This window comes from Drosophila biarmipes, chromosome 3L, assembly GCF_025231255.1.
Source record: "Drosophila biarmipes strain raj3 chromosome 3L, RU_DBia_V1.1, whole genome shotgun sequence".
NCBI lineage: Eukaryota > Metazoa > Arthropoda > Insecta > Diptera > Drosophilidae > Drosophila > Drosophila biarmipes.
The window spans coordinates 28237826-28258112 of record NC_066613.1 but is presented as its reverse complement, the minus strand read 5'-3'; the positions used below and the strand labels follow the sequence as shown (position 1 = coordinate 28258112).

The window sequence follows — 20287 nt, the reverse complement described above, 5'->3', positions numbered from 1 at the left end:
GAAAAAGAAGCTTGAATGAAAATAAAGTGCGCTGCAGAGAAGTTAAACTAATTACAAAACCACAATAAGGTAATGAAATCAAAATTGAAGGCTTTTCCGAAAATGGTAATTGAATAATTTGATTCTGCTTTACTATTTACTCTGTTTCATCGATTATAATTAAGACGCCTGGAGTCGGGTAAAACAATGCCTTTTTGGATTTGCAACAGTTTCATACTAGCTTTGCCCACTGTACTCTCTCCACTTCGTTTTTAGGTACTGCAGCACAAAGGTAGGTATAACCAAGTCTGGTCTTTATGTTTTCAGATCTGTTTTCTGTTGTATTTTACAGTAGTTGTCGAAACCTAAGTTTTTTCTTACTCTTTTGCAAGGTTCTGGGGGCTGCGCTTGGGGTAGTGCTCACCAATCAACCAATCAGGTGGATATTGCCAATTCGTATAACCAAAGAAACCGAAATAAAAACAAATTTGGTTGCAATTTTGTTGTTTTTGAAATGTTTTTGTATTTTTCTTTAATATTTCCTTTTAATGATACGTTCTTTTCGCTCTCTTTTTACCAATGTACTTTACGCATAATGTAATATTTTTATTTTTACTTCTTTTTGCCTTTCTTGTTCTGGTATTCATATATAGATAATATATAATTGGTTTAAATATTTATTTTACAGGGTTCTCTCACTATTAGTGGCTCTCCGTTCTATGACATCTTTTAATAAATCGTAATTTTCGTTTAATTTAATTAATTGTATACTTATGTAAGTGTATGTTGTTTGCATCTTGCGTTAAATTTAATTTACTTAAGGTTAGCAAAAATAATTTACTTAGGAGTAACAAACAAATTAAATTAGGTTTAGATGTATATCGACTGCCGCGGCTGCTAGCCGCTGCCACGCCCAAAGGCGATATGTATGTACAAAATGTATTTTTTGCTTTCTTTCAACTTCGGTTCCTTACGCTACACCTCTGCTCATCACTAATTCTATATTATATAGCTTATAGGTTAAGATGGGAGGGGATGGGCGTGTTTAGTAGTAGTAGTAGTGGGCGCAACTTAGACGATTTCAAAATTTAACTAATACGCGCGAGTTTTAGAAACATTTCCCAGTCTGTATTAAATCTATTACACATTACTTTGTATAAGACTTGTTTTAAACACTCAATCGGAAACGGGTGGCGACAAATGACCGCGATATCTGGACAAACTTGGGACTGTTCAGTTTTAGTGGCGGCCTTGGCCCTTACTAAATAAAAATTAAATCAAATTCGAAATTCGTTCTTTCATTAGGGTTACAATTAGAGTAGCTCAAGTCTTATACATTTCTTCGTAGGGCAAATGGGTAAACGAAAAGCAAAATGAAAATGATAAATAGTGATACTTAGCGTAGAACTTTAGATTAGAATTAACTAGAAAGCTGAGCGGCGGAGCTGGAAAACACCGAAGTATTTTCGCGCTCCTCACCATCTCCTTCCCTCCGTCTTAGGCTCTTTTTGCCGTGCACATATATAGCTAGTACAGTTGTTTACATAGTTACACTTTTTTTTTACAAAATTTACATTAACAGATACGTGATCTTTTCGCCACCATAACACAGAAACAGTAATCCCACTTCTCCAAATTTCCATACAGATAATATACATTTACATTTTCCACACATTTTTCTAGTAATTCACACATTAAATACGGCTTCTCTTTCGCGTCGTGTAATTTCAAGCGTAGAATGCCACCTTGCCTCCGTCCCCATCGATCCGATCTGATCTAATCTTCATCTCGGTCTGATCCTAGTTCGGTAATTCATTTAAATTGTGACTAACTACGCGCTAAATACGAATATATTTGTATTCATGTATGCTGTATATAAATATTTAATTTAATTTTTAAATTGAATTTACTTAAATTGATGTACTTAGTTTATATTAGTGTTTATTCTCCGCCTTAGCACAATATAAAACGAAAAACAGAAATTGGGTTCTAATTAGCACTAGAGACACGATCGTTAGTTCCTCTCTATCGCCTACGCCTACAGCTATGTCTACCATACATTCTAGTCCCGCCTGCTTCTTTTGCACTAAATTTCAACTAAATTATAATTTAATTTCACATTGCTAAAACTAGGGTTACGTTCACTTGGACGCCGTCTTTTTGCTTGGCGACGTCCCTGTTCTGCTGCTGCCCAGTGTTCGGTTGTCGCACGCTGTCGAGGATTGGGGAGGAGCGTTCACGGGCGAGCTGCGTCGCGCCGTCGGCGAGCTGCTCGAGGAGGCGGCGGAGGAATTCGAGATGACAGCTAGGCTATTGCTGCTGCCGCTCGAGCAGGACGCTGCGGAGGCGGAGGCGGACGTGGAGGCGGAGGTGGCGTCACCGTAGGTAAGCTTGCGCATATTCTCAATGGCCTCCGACCAGTGGATGGCGTAGCCCTCGGGATCGTCCAGGTAGTAGGTGCGATTTGGCTGCAATGGAACCAAAGAGAAGGGAAATTAGTATGGCTCTCGGCAAAAATCACTCAACCCCATTCCCATTGTCCGGACAAGTTTAAGTTTTTATCTGTGTTGCGTGTGCAGTTTTCAATGCCGCACTTAATTTGTTTTCATCGCCAACACGTGCCGTGGTCATAAACTGTCGCTCAAATTGCTGTTTAGTGGGCGTGCGACAGGCAACGGAGCTGAGAGCTGTGATGTCATCATTCGTTGTCGGTTCAACAAACTATTTTCTTTCCTTTTTCCGGGTCAACCCCCCACCGTAGGGAAATGAAGTCCCTGGCAAGCACTCACCGTGTGAACAAAGAAGATCTTGAAGTTCTTGTACTCCGCCCGCAAATCTGCGCTCCATGGTATCTCGCCCTTCTTGATCATCTGCACGGGATCGATGTAGATGAGACGCGGTCCGGTGGTCAGCAGGAGCATACGTTTGCGCGCAAACAGGCCCTTGCGCTTGTTAACGAATCCCTTCTTAAGGATCACCTCGCCGTCGGCGAATACGTGCCACTTGTCAGTCTTCTGCTGCTCGAGGCGCTGCAGCTTTTCGGCATCGCTCAGGTCAAAGGAGTCTGAAGAGAGACAGGGATTGGTTAGTCATCGAGTACATGTTTGCGACAGAGGCACAATGAAACTTACTCTTTGCGGTTGATCGCTTGGCGGGCATGGCCACACTGCTGCCAACGCCAAGCTCAGCGCTAAGCAGCCGCGATATTTGCCGCTCGTCGAGCCCAGGCTCCAAGTCTCCGGGCACAATGTAGTTGGACCGGACGTCCTCGTCCTGGCTGACGCCCGGCAGATAGGGGTAGATGGGAGGTGGAGTCTGTTGACGCAGCGTCTGCCAGTTTATGCCGGCGAAGAACGGATGCGCACGGATGCTCTCGTAGTAGCCAAACTCGTCCTGGGCTCCCAAGCGGTCACGCGGGTCGACCTGGAGTAGCTTGCGCACCAGGTCCTCGGCGTCCTTGTCGAAGCCCTGAGGGAAGTCGACGGCGCAGTCGAGGATCTCCTTAAAGATGACATAGTCGTTGCTGCCACGGAACGGCGGCAGGCCGGAGATCATCTGGTAGACAATGCAGCCGAGCGCCCAAAGGTCCGCCGCAGGGGTTATGTGTCCGTTCTGGAGCACCTCCGGCGAGACGTACTGGGCGGTGCCCACAAAGCTGCTCTTCCGACCACGGTTGTACCGCCTCTGGCGGTGGCGGGGCGAGTCCATCTCGTCCTGCTGCTGCTCCTCATCCCCCTCGCCCTCGTCCAGTTCCTCCGAGTCGCGGTCGCAGTACTCGTCCTCCTCGGTGTCCAGCCGGTCGCTGTCCTCGTCGTCGTCGTCCGAGTGGCTGCGCCGCTGCTCCGAGCAGTGCTCGGTGGCCAGCTCCCGCTCGTGGGGCGTCATCACCTTGGCGGACCCGAAGTCGGCGATCAGCGTGTGCATGTCCTCGTCGAGCAGGATGTTCTCCGGCTTCAGGTCGCGGTGCACCACGTTGCGGCGGTGCATGTGCTCGCAGGCCAGCAGCAGCTCGGCGGCATAGTGGCGGGTGCAGGCCACGTCGAAGCTGCCCACGCGGTTGATGTACGGCAGCAGGTCGCCCTTGCGGGCGTACGTCATCACGAAGTAGAGGGAGCGCTGGTCCTGGAAGGTGCACGACAGGTTCACGAAGCCGGGCACGTTGGTCATCTGGTGCATGACCTCGCGCTCCCGCTTGATGTAGTCCTGCTTGCGTTCGCGCAGGATCAGCCGCTTCTCGCATACTTTGACTGCAAGGAGGAGCGGAAAGAGAGGTGGTGGGTTAGATTCGGGCCACGTCAAATATAAAATATGTAATTCTAATAGCCCAGTTTGTAACAAATTAACGTTCCCCAGTTTTCGCCCAGTGCAATCGACTATCGATACCGGTAGGGCCGAAGCCCGAATTGGATGGCAGACCACATTTCGCTGGCGGAAACCGCTCTTGGCAACAGCGAACACCAATGCAAGTGAGTATTAAGTAATTATAATTAAAAATGCGACACATAAGCACACAAAATGTACGCGTGAGAATAATAAAACAGCGCACAAGCGAGCGCACAAATAGACACTTGTTGTTGCTGCCTTTTTCTTGATTTTTGGCACTGCACAGCCGACGAAATCGTCGAGCTAGTGGGCACTTCCTCCCGCATTCAGCTTCGTTGGCCCGATCGGACTTCGCCTTGGACTCTTGTGTGACCTGGCTTCTAGAGCTTTCCCAATCCGCTCGCATCAGCGGGCAGGGGCGGGAAAGATGGCGGAGAAGGAATTCAGAACTCGGCTCAAATTGCTAAATTAACAGCGAGGCGAAGGCAAACGAAAGCGAGCGCGCTTAGAGGAACTTGTTTCTGACCCCCGTCCCTTTCCCGCCTTCCCGTCCCCAGAAGGCCAAGCCCAAGCCAGGGCGGCAGAGCGAGAGCGAGATCGCGAGCTGAAGAAATTCTAAACTGGTTGTTGAACTGGAATCGGCGAAGGCGGGCGAGGGGACGGCCGGGAGCGCAGCACTCGATGAGCCATGTGAGGTGGGGCTTAGACGTGAGCCGGAGACGATTTGCATCCCACAGCGGTGACTACTTCGCCGTACGAGTGAGGGAGTTATGACCGCTTATCAGTAGTTTCCCTGCTGCTGCTGCCCGCCGTTATTTTGTTTTGCAATCGCGAATCCGCTTTTTGATGGACAGCCGCAGCGGAAAATCACGAATCCGGTGAAAACAAGGCTAAAAATAATGAATTGGCCCCGACCATATCTGCCCACATTTAATACTATCGCACATCTATAGGCAAAAATAAAATTCAAGATAATTTTGCATTTTTTATTCGTCCCCTTTGTTGTTGCCGGGCAGGTCCCTCTATCAAGATCAAAACAAATCGCTCTGCCAACAACTATTCGCGGCAAAGTGGGGAAACAGAACCGAGAAAAATCAAATAAAGCAAAAAGTAGTCGAAATCTAGTCTAAAAAACATCGGGGGGCGATAAGTCGTCGGTCGAGTGGCAACAAAACAAACACAGAGGGGAAAAACAAAACACAGCAATTAAAAGATTAACAAAGCGCGGCGGCGGCACCAACAAATAGTCGAGAAATCAAAAAGAAAAAGCGAAAATGTTTTTATGCGTTTTAAATTTCCCCTCCGGTGGAAAGCGCAAAAAGTGCGTAAAATAGGTTGACCTTCAGAAGTTGTGCGCAAAAAATGGTGGGTGTGTGGATCATCGATAGCGATGGCGATCCGATGGCAGCAGAGGCGCTGCTAACCCGACCATCCCCGCGTCCCCTTTCGCCCGACTGTTTGCGCATATTTGGCCTTTTCCTCGCTTTAATTAACAAAGTCACATTATTTATTCACTCGGCCCCACTGATATTTTGGGTTTTTTCTCGGCTTCGGTTAGGTTTAATGGCCCCCTGATAAGCACAGCCTTGAACTTGCTGCCGCTTTTGTTGTTTCTGTGCCTTGCAGCATGTGCAACAACAGCAACAGGGGAACCCGAGTAAACACACACAACAAAGCAGCCACGGCCAGCTGCAAAGCGGTGGGAAGAACGAGAACGGCACGAATTCGCCGTCTAAGCATAAATATTTGTCCAAAGCCGCTCGCTGCGGCCCAGTGCTGTCTCCTCGGCGCTTTTCCCGCCAAGGGTCCGCACTGCTGCGCCTCATCCTCCGCGCTCCTGTTGTTTTCGCCAGTGCGGCGCAGTCGAAATTTTCCACTGCCTTATTTTCGCCATAACAACGGAACAAAAACAAATTGAGAGGCGGCGCAGCGCTTATCAAGGGCCAATCAAAGCACAAATGAGGTGCTTTGGGGAAAACAAAAACAAGAGAGCGGCAGAGCGGCAGAGCAGCGAGTGCAGCAGAGTGCAACTTGTTGCTGCAGCAGGCCGGAATGCCATCCAACGGGTTTCGGGACGGCGCAGCGAGGTAGCGAGGCAGCGAGGCAGCTACGCAGACAGCCGCAAAGCAACAAACAACAAACAACAAGCAACAGGCAACAAGCAACAACCACAAGTCATTGCGACGCAGTCGATAAAGCAGTGTCGCGTCCGAGCGGGACAGACACAGGGATTCTATAAATAGCCCCGAATAAAGAAGCTGCAGCCTCATCGTAGTTTGAGTTGTTCCTGCTGCTGGGGGACAACGACCAAACAGACAAACTGTGCGAGGGAGAGCCGGGGAGGGGGCTTGGACTGGGTCTGGGGCCACCACTTCCACATTTACTCCATCCAAAACCAACTGCTTCTTCTCCGCCTGTAAGCCGCAAGGCCGTCGGGTGGCGAGTAGGAGCAAAGCGGCAGAGAAAGGCGCCTGGACCCAAGTCGGGAGAGAGCTGACTGAGCTCTCGCGGAGGCAGTGCCACTGCAAGATCAGCCAGCGGAGGGGAGACTATTCTTGGATGTCTCGCCCCATCGACCACCAGGTGAGACCGCCCAAATTGGGATCCAGACGCGACGCAGTGCAGCCCCCGCATGCACTCGAAATTGGAAGTGGCCAGGCGGTGTCTTTGTGCCGCCGCTCCTCCGCCGGTCGTGCCGACCCAAATCTGACAGAGAACGTGCGACGGACGTCCACTTCAGTTTCAATTTCATTAATTGGCCCCATCAGCGAGCTCCATGACGTAACACGGACGCTTCGCCAGAACTCATTTGAATACCATACCCAGTTCCGAGCGGAAGGGGACCGAAAGAATGGGAACAGAAGCAGGGACGCCGAGCAGGCAGCCTGAATGTGACCGAGGGGACACTCGATGAAGTCCACCCAGGTAAGCAGAGCGAGAGCAAGAGCCTGCAAGGGACTTCCCAGTACAGTGGGCGCTGGCCCACGCGACTGGGGTCGCACTACCAATCGATTGCCGTCCAAGGCACTAGCCAAGGTGGTACACCTCCCTCCGCCGAGTCCTAATTGTTGTTACTTGGCAGTCACTGTGGTCCCGCCCGCAGCTGGCTTTTTATGTCTGTCGTGCCTCTTTTTATTGTTATTATCGTTGGTTGCTGCTCCTCTCCCGCTCGGCCGGCAAGTTTATTGGCCTCTTGGAGCTGCGCGTTTCCTTTCGGCGGATTCGGGGATCCGGGGATTCGGGGGATTTGGCGACATGTTGACTGCACGCAAAGGATTTTGAACACAACTGCTGGGCAGAGAGACAACTGAGATGCGTGTGTGTGCGTGTGCAATAAAAACAATAAGGAAAGTATAAAAAACAAGAGCGGGCACCAGAAACACTGCCAGGGCCCACTCGCACATCCTACTCTTCCTGCCTTCTGCGCGACTTCCTGGCGCTACTTAATTTCGGCCATAAAGCGTCCGGCGGCCCAGCACAGCCCGCCAAGGGTCCTTGGCACGTGCAGGAGCCGCCCACCCAGCCACCTCCGTCCACCCCGGGCAACAGCTGTTGCAATGGGGCCAAAAAAAGGGAGGAGGCGGAAAGCAAGGTGCACGGGCGGAGCATTGTGAACAGCCCCGGGAAGGGCAGAGGACTCCAGGAGTCATGGGTTGAATGACCCACTTCCCCGGCCCGATATCGTGTTTCGGAGCCGAGGAGGAACCCCCGAGGAGCGGGGCAGAGCGGCTGTTTCAGTTGAATACCCTCAGCCAGCTGCGGCTGCGCAGCACAGCAGCTGCTGCCCAAAAATAAACGTGCAATTAAAAATAAACACGGGAGAAGCGCCCGAGGAGCGGGCTCAGCACCAAGGCGAGTTCCTCGGCAGGGAAACGCCAGACAGCAACCCCCAGGAAGGAGTCTGGCACCCAGCTAATGGAGAACTGGATCGGAAACTGAAACTGAGGGCCAAACGAGTTCGGGGAGAGGGAGAGTTCAGTGGCCCAAGCAGGGAGGCGGGGATGCCCGCAATCCCGGTGCTCGAAAATGCCCAAAATCTATTGAATCCATTAGGCAGATTCTAGAACCACTGTTTCAGCAACTCTCCTTCCTAGCACTCACGCGTGGGCGCAGTGTCGAGCCCATGGCCGCAGTTCCAGGAACTCAACAGCTGCCTCCTAACCGCCTCCCTCTGGCCACCAGGACTCATCTGGCCGAGCACGTGGTCGAGAAAATTCCACTGCGGCAAGCGAGAATCCAGGTAGGCGGAAAATAAAGGTACCCGAACACGCCGCGGCGTTTGTTGTTGCCAAAGATGATGAAATAGCTGCGCAGGCAACGTGAAAAGCCCAAACAGAAGACCAAGACCGAATTTCGTGTGCCGCATTTCGTATTTCGTATGGCGTCAAATAGACGCCGCTGTCGTCATCGAACGGGGGAGCAACAACGAGCGGGCGGCAGGGGGGCACAGTGCGTAGGTAAGAGCGAGAAGGGGCGCACGAAAACGAAAACTGCTGCGTTCATCGTGAACGTGCGTGCGTGTGCGTGTGCGTGTTCATGTCCGGCCGTGTGTGCGTGCGTGCCCGTGTGTGGGAGGTGCCCGGCTGGCGGACAATTGTTGCTGGCTACGAAACCCTCACCAAGCAGCCAAAACATTCCGTAAGCCAACTACAAGCGCTGACCTTCGGGCCACAGCGTCCCTCTCCCAGTCGCAAATTGTTTGTCAATATTTGCGCGTATTCGGTGCACCAGCGGCCATAACAAAAAAGGGGAAACTGTTTACGACTTGCGAGAGTGCGCTTCCTATTTTTAAACAACTTGACTTTGTTATTAGTGCCTCTAGCTTTAAATGCAATTAAATCGGCCAGAACAACAACAGTGCAGCCTTGACTGGAAGCAGAGGCGGAGACTGGCGGGGGAACTAAAGCAGTTCATTAGTGCAAGTCACCAATGAAAAACAGATCGCGAAACAGCCGGAAAACGGGGGTTATTGGGCGTAACATCCCGCCCCTGTTGTTCCACCGAAAACCCCCTCCCGATCTGCCCCTGGTTGCACATGCATTCCGATAGCCACGCGCCGCTGTCCCCCTCCTTCGCACCCCCCACCATGCGGCGCTGTGCGTGTTTCTGCTTGCGTTTGCATTTATGCAACACGTGCCGGCCTCTTCTTCTTGCGCCGGTATCGATTGCTGCTGCTGTGGCAAAATCATTGCCACCTCCCCCGCGCACACGAGCACTGGAAGCAGTGGAAGCACTGGAACTGGAAATCTTTGAGCAAATTGGCTTAGCACAAATAAACAGCAAGGTGGAAAAATAAGTCGGCGTAAATACACACTGCTGTCGTGTTGGTACACCTATCCGAACGTGTAGCCTCCAAAAACAATGGGACCAGAAATCTAGCGAGCCACAGCAGCTAACAGCTGCTTTTCAGCCCGTTTGGGACTGGTTATTTGCCGTTAATTGAAGGTGCAGTACCGAGCGGGGATCGGCCGAAACAGCTGATCGAGCGCGGGAGCGAGGCGCCGGACAGCCGCCAGCAACTAACGTCAGCTTCGGTTCGATCGATAGCGGGCTAAACAAAGGCGAGGCAAGGCAAGCAAACTACGGGCGACACTTCCCTTATCGGGCTGCGATAACAGCGCTGAGCTCGCCCATTACTCGCTGGCGTTTTCGTGCATGCTTGGCAGTCTGCCTGACGAAATTACCAATAACAAAGGGTCACGTGAGCGTACCAAATGGTTTCCACTCTCCGTCGCGGCAAGTGAAGCGACCGTCGACGCACTTGCCGCCTGTCGCCGGGCGCCATTCGCTGATCAGCCGGACTCTTGCTACCCGCACACCCGACGAGAATGTGCGGGCCAGTTTGGCCGGTGTGCTGTGCGTGTGCCGACAAAGACAGGCAGAGCTTACAACTTTGGAACAGCTGGCACCTGACCACTCCCACTAGTCGGGCGGCACCCTCGGGACTGCCCACAGCGTTCCCGAGCATTCCTCGACAGAGCACCCCGCCTGCCGCACTCTTTCGCCCTCGCAGACTGCTAGGAGATTGTTGGCAAGCCAAGCAGGTGACAGGCGGAGCAACAACAATGGCGCGGCGTCTACATGGCGACCGCATTCTCGCGCTGGCGCCAAGCAGAGGCCATACAAGTGCCGCACAAATGCTGTGGGCGGTCGTCTGTCGAGCGCCACACTGAGCGAAAGTGAGTGCCACCAACCACCTACCGACCATTGACTACGCACGGTACCATAGTAGCCCCAAGAAGCATGGTACTTACTTGCATACTCGCGCCGCGTCGCGACGTCCACGGCCAGGTAAACGATGCTGAAGCTGCCCTCGCCGATGTACCGACCGAAAATGAAATCGTTTGGCGACCTTCTGAGCGCAGGGTTCTGTTGCTGCTGCTGCTGCTGCTGTTGTTGTTGCTGCTGCTGCTGCTGTTGTTGTTGCTGCTGCTGCTGCTGCTGTTGCTGCTGCTGCAGATGCCGCTGCTGCTTCAGATGCAGGTGTGTCGCCTGCTGCTGCTCCTGCATGATGCCCAGCAGCTCCTGTTTCCTGAACTCGCACATCTCGTTCTGCAGGCAGCACAGCTTGATGCACTGCGGCGTGGCCACCGACGAACTGTTGCTGGCAACCGCTGCCGCCAAAGGCGAGGTGTGGCCTGCGAGAGGAAGTTGCGTTAGCACCAGAGCAGAAACATGTTGCCAACGGGCAGAGGCAGTGGGTGGCGATATAAGCCCAAGCTAATCGCGAATCGTTCGGCTATCCCAATGAGTCCGGGGAACCCAGGAAGCGCGAACTCTTCGGGAAGCTGCTCACTCACCATTTGTCAGATACTTGCTGCTGCCGTAGCGACTGTTGTTGTTGTTCTCAGTGGCCGACACCGCCGACACCGCTCCGCAGCCGCACTTGTGCTGCTGCTGCTGCTGGTGGTGCAGCCGCGTGGCCGCCGCCGCTGTGGTCGCCATGGCTCCGACGACCACGGCCAGGTCCTTCATGTTGATGTCCCTGAAGTTGGGCTCCCCCAAGGACACTGCTGCTGAGGCTTTCTCCTTGGCCATAGCCGGCATTGTTGCCGCCGTCGCCGGTGTTGCTGTAGTGGCAGCAATGTTGAACTGCTCGAGGCCGTTGTGGCTGCCGCAGTTGTCGCTGCAGTCGGTTGTGTTGCCGCTGCTCGAGGCGGCTGCTGCCGAGACCACGGCGGCCGCTGCGATTGCGCTGGCGCCGCTGCTGGGCGATTGGAGTTGCTGCTGAGTGCCGTTTGTCTGCAAGGGATACAGAAGGCGATGTTCATTAGTGCCTGGTTAACTCCAGCTTACGGTCATTTACTATAATTCATATAACCCCAACCCATTCCCGATTTTAGAGTACTTCTGGGGCATGCCCCTTGAGCGCATAGCCCAGCCCCACCACGCACTTTCTTTTCCGTTGACCACCAAGGCTCTCAACAGGCTGCCATTGAAAGTGGAATCGAACACGCAATAAATTGCGTTTCTGCTGCGCAGCCGCAAAGCCTCCGCAGAATCGTAGGAACCGCCAGGGGCGGAGGACGGGGCTCCGAAGCGGAACTCGAGAACAGGTCCAGAAGAGGCAGCTCAACCACCGCCTGCCCAGTGGTCCGCCATTGACGTCAAGTTCATTGCCGCCTTGTTTTGCTCTTCGCTCGCGCTACGCGCCGCTTTGTGTGATTTCGGTTTTGGCGGGTTCAAGGACTTGGAGCATAAAATATAACAGAGTTCATTGCCACCTGTTTACATTTCTATTAGAAGTTATGCTGTCGGACTTTGGCTTTGTTTTCGTTCGTTTTCGCTCGTTTGTGCTTCTTTGTTGGCCAGTTTTTCATCAAGCGAAGCGAACTTCTGCGGCGTGATTTCTCAGGGAATTGAAGCCCTCAGCCCGTACTACAAGCATCGGTTTCAGTATCAGCTCCCGGAGTGCGAAGTGCTAAGCACATGAACAAATCAGGTGTGCAAACTGTGCGCTGTATCGGGCGACGAAAGCCCAGTTCAGATAAGAAGCCGATATGCTTCAGCCCAGATTTTAATTATGCAACAGACACCATAAAACCGAGCAAACAAACCGAATTTGAATAAAAATCAAGAGGCCATAAACACAAGGTGAGCAAATGCGTCAATGAAAGTTCCAGCTGGTGGCTAATTTTAGAGCCACAAAGAGCCACGGACTGAGATGCGAATGGAACCAGGCTTGGGCATTGGGGACTGGAGACTGGAGACCTGACCTGGGAACCAGGGCGACAAAGAAGCTTAAACGCGATCCATTTCAATAATGATCGGATCGTTTCGGATCGCCGGGGAAGGCCCCCTCAAGGGCCCGTCCCAAAACAGGTGTACTATCTGCGGGCAACAACACAGCCCTAACGAGAATAGTTGTTGCTCGGGTCCGCCGTGCGTCACTCGGATTGGAATGCGGTTGGTTTACTTTTCAGGCCCGCAGCACTCGCACTGGCACCCGAATGGAAATCAGAGAGATACCGTCGCTCTTTCCCCTATGTTAAGACATGACCTCAGCAATGCGCTGCGATACACCCACGAGTCAATCTAAACAAAATAAACATGAATTCCCCGATTTTGAACTCTGCCGCTCTGAGGCACGAAGAAACTTTTGAAAAAAGTTGCCAACCTACTTTTTCGAGATCTTTTGGCGACTGCGGGGCTAATTAAGCCGACGATCTGCGTCAGCGGCCGAAACTGGTCGGCCAATTGGTGAATGGCAAAAGCTTCAGAGGCCGAAGCAAAACAGGAAATACCCAGATTCCGAATGGCATTGTTGTCCATTACATGGGTTTAAACCAGGTGCCAACGTCACCCAACGCAAGACCAAACTCATTTGCATCGAGACATTATAATGGCCGATCAGCACCAAGAAGGCCCATAACGATATGGTGGAAAAATTTGAAAGCCGCAGAACCGAGAAAGTTTCCCCAGAAAGCCCGAAGACCAGATGACACGGCTTCGAGTCCCGAGTCCCGCGTCCGATCCCCTATATGCATCATGCGGGGGATATATGTAACCGATCTATAAACATAGAGCAGAACCGCCCGACGGCGCGTCGTCGGCGTCGTCTGCGGCGTCTAGACGAAAATGACATTTAAATTAATCTATTTTATTGCCAGGCCAACGCCATTGGACGTTCTGCTGCCACCTCAGGCCGCACCGAGCGATCCCCTCGGCACGCCCCTGCCTTGCCACGTCTGTGTCCAATCTATATTTATAAATAAGATTTTCGTCTACAGAATGCAGCCAATTGAAAGCAAAAATGCACCACAGGAGGGGACGTTTGATTAGAAATAGCCGCGCGGGACGGGCGAGGGGGTGCTCGTCTATCTCAAGGTATGCGGCCAAAGTTTATTGCGAAAGGAAAACCAAAACCGTGCACGCTAAATATACACAAATGTTTTTAATTTTGGCACAACATTAAAATTGAAAATTGCCGGCCGAGGCCACACACACGCAGTGGGGCCGTAAAAAACGGAAAGGTAAACCACCATTAGCACTCTGGCGTGCTTGTTTGCTTGCTGAATGGCCAACGAGCCCCTCAAACTGATTCAGGAACTACCGAATGTGCGTGGTTGCCAGCCGCAGAAGCCTACGATTTTCCTTTTGGGCCCCTGAACCACTGCACAGTGGTGCCGCAACTACCAAGATCTTGGGGCTGCCCGATGGTTGGTGCACATGCTGGCTGCCAGGTGGGCGGGGCACCAACGCCCCGCTGGCACCAGCAGACACATAACTTTATACACAAACAGTAATAAAAATTCGCGGAAATTTTTTATAATTTTTTGCCCGTCTTCTTGTCTTTGTATTTTTAGCCAACGCCTTTTGTTGCTGATTTTATTGGGCAGGAGAGCGCCAATCGGACGGATTCGGTTTTGGACAGCAAGGTGCGGGGTGCGAGATCTTGTTTTGCATAACTCTGGCGTTTTCCCAGGGGGAGGTGGTTCTGCAGGGCTAAATACCTGAACGAGGTCCATCCTAGAGGCCTGGGCTTACAATGGGAAATCGAACGAGGAATTTGGAACTTGGATGTGGCTCGAGTGGCTGCGATGAGTTTTGTGTAAAAGGCAAGGCCTGCCCTTCCCTCGCTTTGGGGAAATCACGCGCTCAGCGTGGAAATCGCATTACCAAATAGTAAAAATGCGCTTATGAATGAAAATGCACGCGGAGAGAGCGGCAGAGCGCGAGGGAAGAATGCAAATGCAACGGCTCTCGCGCGTCGCACACGCACGCAACACAGACTTACGTTTAAGCGCTGGGGCATCGACGATTACAAAACGCGGCGCTCTCTCCCTCTCTTTCTGCTCCACTCTCCTGGCTGCGTACTAGGCGGGCGAAAGAGAGAGCAGGACGGCAGACGGCGCTCTCTGTTTGTGTATGTTGTAATTGCGATTTGGGGTACAAATTCCAATGGGCACACGCAGGAAGAAGAAGCCCAGCGCGTACACACACTCAAGTAAAGCGCGCGTATTTTTCGGCTCTGCGCGGGCCTTTGTGTGTGTATGTGTGACTTTAATTTTATTATTTGCTCGCTTTGATTTTTCACACTCTCGTTTTTCCGCTTCTTTTTCGTGGCTTTGCACAAATTAACAATCTCACGCAGCGTGCTTGGGGAAACAAAACGCAGAAATTCGCCACGAATTCGCCAGAAACGACACAACAATAACAATAATCAAGACGATAATATTCCGACGCAGTAGGAAAATTTTATAGGAGACGAGACGCTGTGTGTGTGTCTGCTACTTTTTAGGAACTGTTCACTTCGTACGCTTACTACTTTAATTTGACTAATGAAAACAATCGGTATACACTGAACACAACACGGAGGAGGACACTTATTCCGATTCCGATTCCGATCCGAACCCGAATCTTGTTCCGATTTTATGTAATTTGTTTGGCCTTTTGTGGAGTATTATTTAATCGCACCACCACACAACACACACGAGCTCGAGGCGTCGGGTGTATATGTATATCAATGCCAGCGCGGTGTGGGTGTGTGTGTGCGTGAGAGGAGCCCGCGTGCACGAAGCGTCCGGTCTGAAATCCAATAAGAAACTGGGGGCTGTGTTGGGGCGAGACTGCGACTTCCACGGTGCCGAGCCAGCCGAGGAGAGGCGAGCCGAGCGGCCGAGCGCCGCCCGAGAGCGCTTGGATGTGGATTGGAGCGCTCTCCCTAGCCCCGTTAAATGGGGCCAAAGCAGCGCAGTCGCGTCGCCGCTGGCGGAGCAATTTTTTACAAGGCGAACAAGTTGCGCGCCACTTTTGAGAGCGTAATTGTTGCACTGTAATTGTTTGCCAGCGACTTTTTATAAATAAACAAGGCGAAAACGAGTTCCATCCACCAAGCGAAAGAGCAAAGAGAGGCCCGCTCTTCTGTAAGAGAGAGGGTGGAGAGAGCGCGACCGCATTCCTAACTGTAAACAAGCAAGAAGCAGAGACAGAGACGGGGAGAGGAGTGACCGAGACGGGGCGACTGGGCAAGAATGCGGCGCTGCTGGAAAAACTCGTTTTTCCCGCTGGAAAATGTGGACAAAAAAGAATTTGAGGAATTTTCGCGCGAAAGAGAGGCAGCGAGGTGGTGTAAAAATAAACAAAGCCAGGGGAGGGGAACAGGAATACACACACACGGAAAACGAGGAAGTGGAAGGAACGGCCGAAAAACAGAGCGGACAAAACAAAATGCGTGACAAGCGAGGGAGAGGGCGGCGGCGGCGGCGGGCAGACGTAGTAAAGAGAGCGACGGCGACTTCAAATGTAAATAAATATTATAAAATGTGTATGTGGCGAACGAGTGTGTGCAGCACAGCAGTAACAACAACAATAACAACAACAAATCGAGCAACAGACATGCAAGTGAAAGGCATCTGCGTTTCCCCCCTCCGCTTGCCGAGATATTTGCGAAAGGAAACGCAAGGCGGGAGGAGCAGGAGGGGCGGCAACTTCACATTTGGCTGATTGCGGAGAAAATTAAGTAAATAAGTGATTTATTGGCCCGCTGCTAATAAAAGAAATCAAAAGTGCACAAGGCAGCGATGAATTGTTGTCTAGAAAGGCCAGCAAATCAAAAACAGTCGTTTTTTGTACTTTTGTTTGTTTGCCCAATGGCAATGAACTGCAGTTGTAAAATAAACTTGGTCTGGCCGAAAATGTTATTAATACGATTTCGGCCTTACGGGGAGTGCACTTTCGATAAGGGGCCCGAAATTAATTATCACATCCACCGCCTATTTATATTGGCACATAAGCGCCCGAAAGCGTGTTCACAGTCACTCCATCTAGATGGCTTTTAAAGCGGTTATTCTACGGCAGCCATCGTGTTATCTTATTTTATTGCCCACTTGGGGGGACTTTATGGCTTTGATCTTTGATTTTTGCACCAAAATGCGATCTCAGTGGAAAGTTTTTAAATTTAATACAATTAAATGACGAGCTCATAGACATGTACATTTATTACACACAATGAAATTAAAATTTCTTTAAATCAACTTGAGAACTAAAAAAAAAGGGATACAAACAAATAGAAATGTTACTTATAATTTTAGGTCACCTTAGCAAAAATAAAATATATTTCAAAAAAATTAATCTAATCTAATAATTTGAAAATGAAGGCAATGATAATATTCTTCAACCAAAAATAGACATTTTCGATTACATATTTTTAGTACATCACATGAGTATTTATTTTGCCTCGATCAACAATAGTGGCTATAAACGTTGAGTTTAACAAGAACCAATCGATCAACAATTCTTACAACAATTGAAGGAAAAACAATGCCACTGCGTGGGAGTCGGATTTCCACGACAGACGAATATGTCGAAGTCCATTTTTTAACTTTTCAGTAATATTGCAATATTTTCCACTAAGCAAAAACCAACCACTCGCACTGTACTGTATATATTTTAATAAACTTCACTTGGGGAAACTGTGCCAACTGCTGGAGTGGCAGTCTGCGTTCCCAGTTCGTGGGCGCCCGCGGACGAATATTTACCTTGATGGACTTCAGTTTGCGCGTAACGTAGTTGTTGATTTTGTTGGACCAGCTTTTACATTTCATGGTACTTCCGCGGCTCCTCCGTCTGCGGGGAGGAGGGCAGGGAGCGGGGACAGAGGACAGGAGACAGCGGCAAACGGATGGCTTGTCAGTCGCTCTGCCCACTCATAACTCCAGCTGCTTTTCTTTTCACTGGGTTTCCACCGATTGCTTGTTGCAGTCCGTTGGGCTGTTGTTTCTTCACTGGTTTCACCGCTCGGCGACAATTGTGAACTGTTAATTGCGAGCACACGTAAACTCGACGCCGCTCGCGTTTGATTGGGTTTCCACTCGCTTTTCCTTTTGGCGCGCTCAAGGAAAACTCGGCCGCTGCTGTGGTTCCTTCAGCTACTTCGGCTGGACTCGGTGCTTCAAGCGCGATCGACCGAACTCGTCAGGTTTCCAATTCGAAATGAATGCACGAGTCGGGGCACGTCGAGGCAAGTCGGTTGAACTGCGAAAAGGCGAGCAGCCACGGAGCGGAATGTCGGAATGGGCCGCCGTCGCGAAGAGAGCTGCGAAGAGAGTGAGAGGCGAAAGAGAGCAGAGGGGAAACACACCATAAGTAAAACGCTTCGAGGAACGGAGTAAGTGCTAAGTTGCTTTTTGTATAGTGCTATTATTATTAAACAAAACTACACTAAAATGCGGGCAGAGCTGATGGAAATCGTATCCTTGAGTTGCTCAGTCCACCACAATTGAGGACGGCTTTAGTGGAACGAAAGAGCCCAAGAAGTTCAAATACTTCCAGCAGGTCCCTCGAAAAAGCCGTTATGTTTCGAATTAATTTGGGAGAATGTGCGATTTGCAAGTCACTGTTCCGTTATTGCCGCGAATTGGCGTCGATTTGCGTTTCTCCCCACATTTCCAATGCGCCGCCCATCAATTATTTATTTATTTATGAGCAAGTGACGCACTTGTTTTCCATCGTTAAGTCGTTGTTGCTGCAGCGGATGCCGTTGTTTCTGTTTTCCCCTTATCACTTTGGGGCCTTTTTGCTTTATCGAGATCTTTCCAAAGCAGAAACAACGTGACTCAGAGCCACGCCCCCCGAAATTGTGGGCGCAGCTGGAAGACGCATCTTTGCCGTCTCTCTCTCTTCTCCACAGAAGGCACTGCATTCCAATTATTTATGTGCATTTGCTGGAATTCGAACTATTTGGAACTGCTTCCCCTCTGCCCGCTCTCTTTCGGCCACAGGCCGTGGGATCGTTCGTTGATCCGCGCTCTTAAGTTCCACCCCACGAGTTCCACACTCGCATTCCACAGTTCATTGAGATCGCCCGTTCCACAGCTTCCCACCGTTCCGCCGACGTTCGCGCGCCTTTTTGGCTGTGCGACTGTGTGTGCGTGCGCCCGCTCTCGCTCTCATTTTTACGTTTTACTACGAAACCCAAGACGGCTGCTAGAGCGAGATGCAGCGAAAACAAAACAAAATTGAGGGGAAGCGTAAATGCAGCTTGTTTTTTTCTGCTGCCGCCGACGCTGACGTCGACGCTGACGCCAATGGCTCTTTCGTCATCGAGTTTTTCCCTGCCGACTTTTTGTTATTGTTTTCGGCTGCATTTTCCTTCACTCTTTTCTAAAAGTGCATTATATTTATGTATGTATTCCCTAAGTTTCATTATCAATATTGTACATTTAATGGAATATTTTCAGAGGGAGGTTTATTGAGTTTTTTATGATTGCTTTAGTTTAAGGCTTTTCCGAGTTTTTTTTATATTTACAAGGGGTTCCTTTTGGAAAACTACGATTGGATTTGCGCTAAGTGCTTTCCTCGAACGTTTAGGGTTTTTATTACATTTTCGGGAGGTTTTTATTTGTGCTTTGCTTAACGGTCTGATATTAAAAAAATAAATCGTTTTGTAATCATATCTAAAATATGATTTTTCTAATATATTTTTTTCTGAACCCAAGTAAGTAAAGTTCTTATGAATAGTTTTCTGATAACCCCTCACACTACCGATAAGAAAGTCAGCTCCTTAAGCCGTGTTGGCCAAACTCAAATGGATGGCTTCTAACGAACTTTAGACTTTGGGGGATGGTCTTCGAAGGCCTATTTTAGCCAATCTTTGAGGCACGAAAGCAAAAGACTAGGTCTAAAAAGTCTAAAAATAATAATAAAGGTATAAAGTTAGCAAAGTGATTTATGGACATCAAGAACTTGCCTGACAAAAGCAGCTCAACAGATCGCTAAATTGTTTATTTCCAGGGTCTGGGGTTACTACTGTGCTCGCCAATTCTTCGAAATTTTAGCAAACTGATCCTAAGTCAATATTGAAATTCATTTAATTTGTCATAGCTTTTGCAGAGCTTGAAGTTGTTGTTGCCCTGCGCTTAGCATTTTCTGGCTAATTCATTTGTTAATGAGCAAACACCGCGCTCTTGTTTTTGCCTTGCGGTTTTGCTGCTGGCTAAAAAATACTTCGGAATTAGCATTTTTAATGGGCAGCAGCCAGCGAGTTCGGCGAGACACAATGTCGCCTCGAAACCGAGTGGAGGGGCATCCGAAAAAGTATATTTTTGAGGCCCCAGCCCATTTGCATACGCGTTATTTTCGATGCTGCCAACACTTAGCATAAAAAATTGATTTCTCAGAGCTCCAACTGAAGTCGAACACCAGAGTTCGGCCGGTGTTTGATTTTTGTGCTGGTTTCCGTTTCGGTTTCAGCGTTGCTTTTGAGGCATTCCAGAGGCGATCTCGCAAGCCGAATCATTAGCGCAGAAGCACAGCCCCCGACGATTTCCCCCCGAGAGCCGGAGGATCGATCTTGGGGTTTCGGTTGGGCCACCTGTTCGGGCTGGTCTCGTTTAATTGCCGGGCTCCCCTCGCGCGGAAGCCCTGGCCCCGCCAGCCGAGCGCCGAACCGGTTGGGAAACCCCGGAGCACTCATTTAGTTGTCACTAAGTTTGCCCATTAATAAAGCCCGCTGACTCGTCGGTATCCCAGAGTTACACATCAA

The 20287-nt window shown here is 50.3% G+C and overlaps 1 protein-coding gene across 3 annotated transcripts; it reads right to left on the bottom strand.

Moving 5' to 3' along the window:
- Nucleotides 1–477: 477 nt before the first annotated feature.
- Nucleotides 478–17746, bottom strand: LOC108029051 (3-phosphoinositide-dependent protein kinase 1). 3 transcript variants are annotated; one of them, XM_017101117.3, is made up of 6 exons: nt 17283–17746; nt 11103–11544; nt 10557–10940; nt 3111–4226; nt 2769–3043; nt 478–2447 (listed from the first exon to the last, which is right to left on the bottom strand). In XM_017101117.3, exons 1-6 carry the CDS (start codon nt 17346–17348, stop codon nt 2121–2123), a joined length of 2610 nt encoding a protein of 869 aa, XP_016956606.1. In that variant the 5' UTR covers nt 17349–17746; the 3' UTR covers nt 478–2120. The 3 variants fall into 3 exon arrangements, with proteins under 3 accessions (XP_016956606.1, XP_016956615.1, XP_050741858.1); XM_017101126.3 differs by lacking the exon at nt 17283–17746 and adding an exon at nt 14540–15347; XM_050885901.1 differs by lacking the exon at nt 17283–17746 and adding an exon at nt 14256–14360.
- Between the last annotated feature and the right edge of the window lie 2541 nt (nt 17747–20287).

What these genes read in the sequence shown, in the direction of transcription:
- LOC108029051 (XM_017101117.3), bottom strand. Translation starts at nt 17,348, where the DNA reads ATGAAATGTAAAAGCTGGTCCAACAAAATCAACAACTACGTTACGCGC. An exon ending in CAGCAAGTATCTGACAAATG is followed by an intron (nt 10,941 to 11,102) that starts GTGAGTGAGCAG and finishes TTCCTCTCGCAG; the next exon opens with GCCACACCTCGCCTTTGGCG. An exon ending in AGATCTTCTTTGTTCACACG is followed by an intron (nt 2,448 to 2,768) that starts GTGAGTGCTTGC and finishes GTTCCATTGCAG; the next exon opens with CCAAATCGCACCTACTACCT.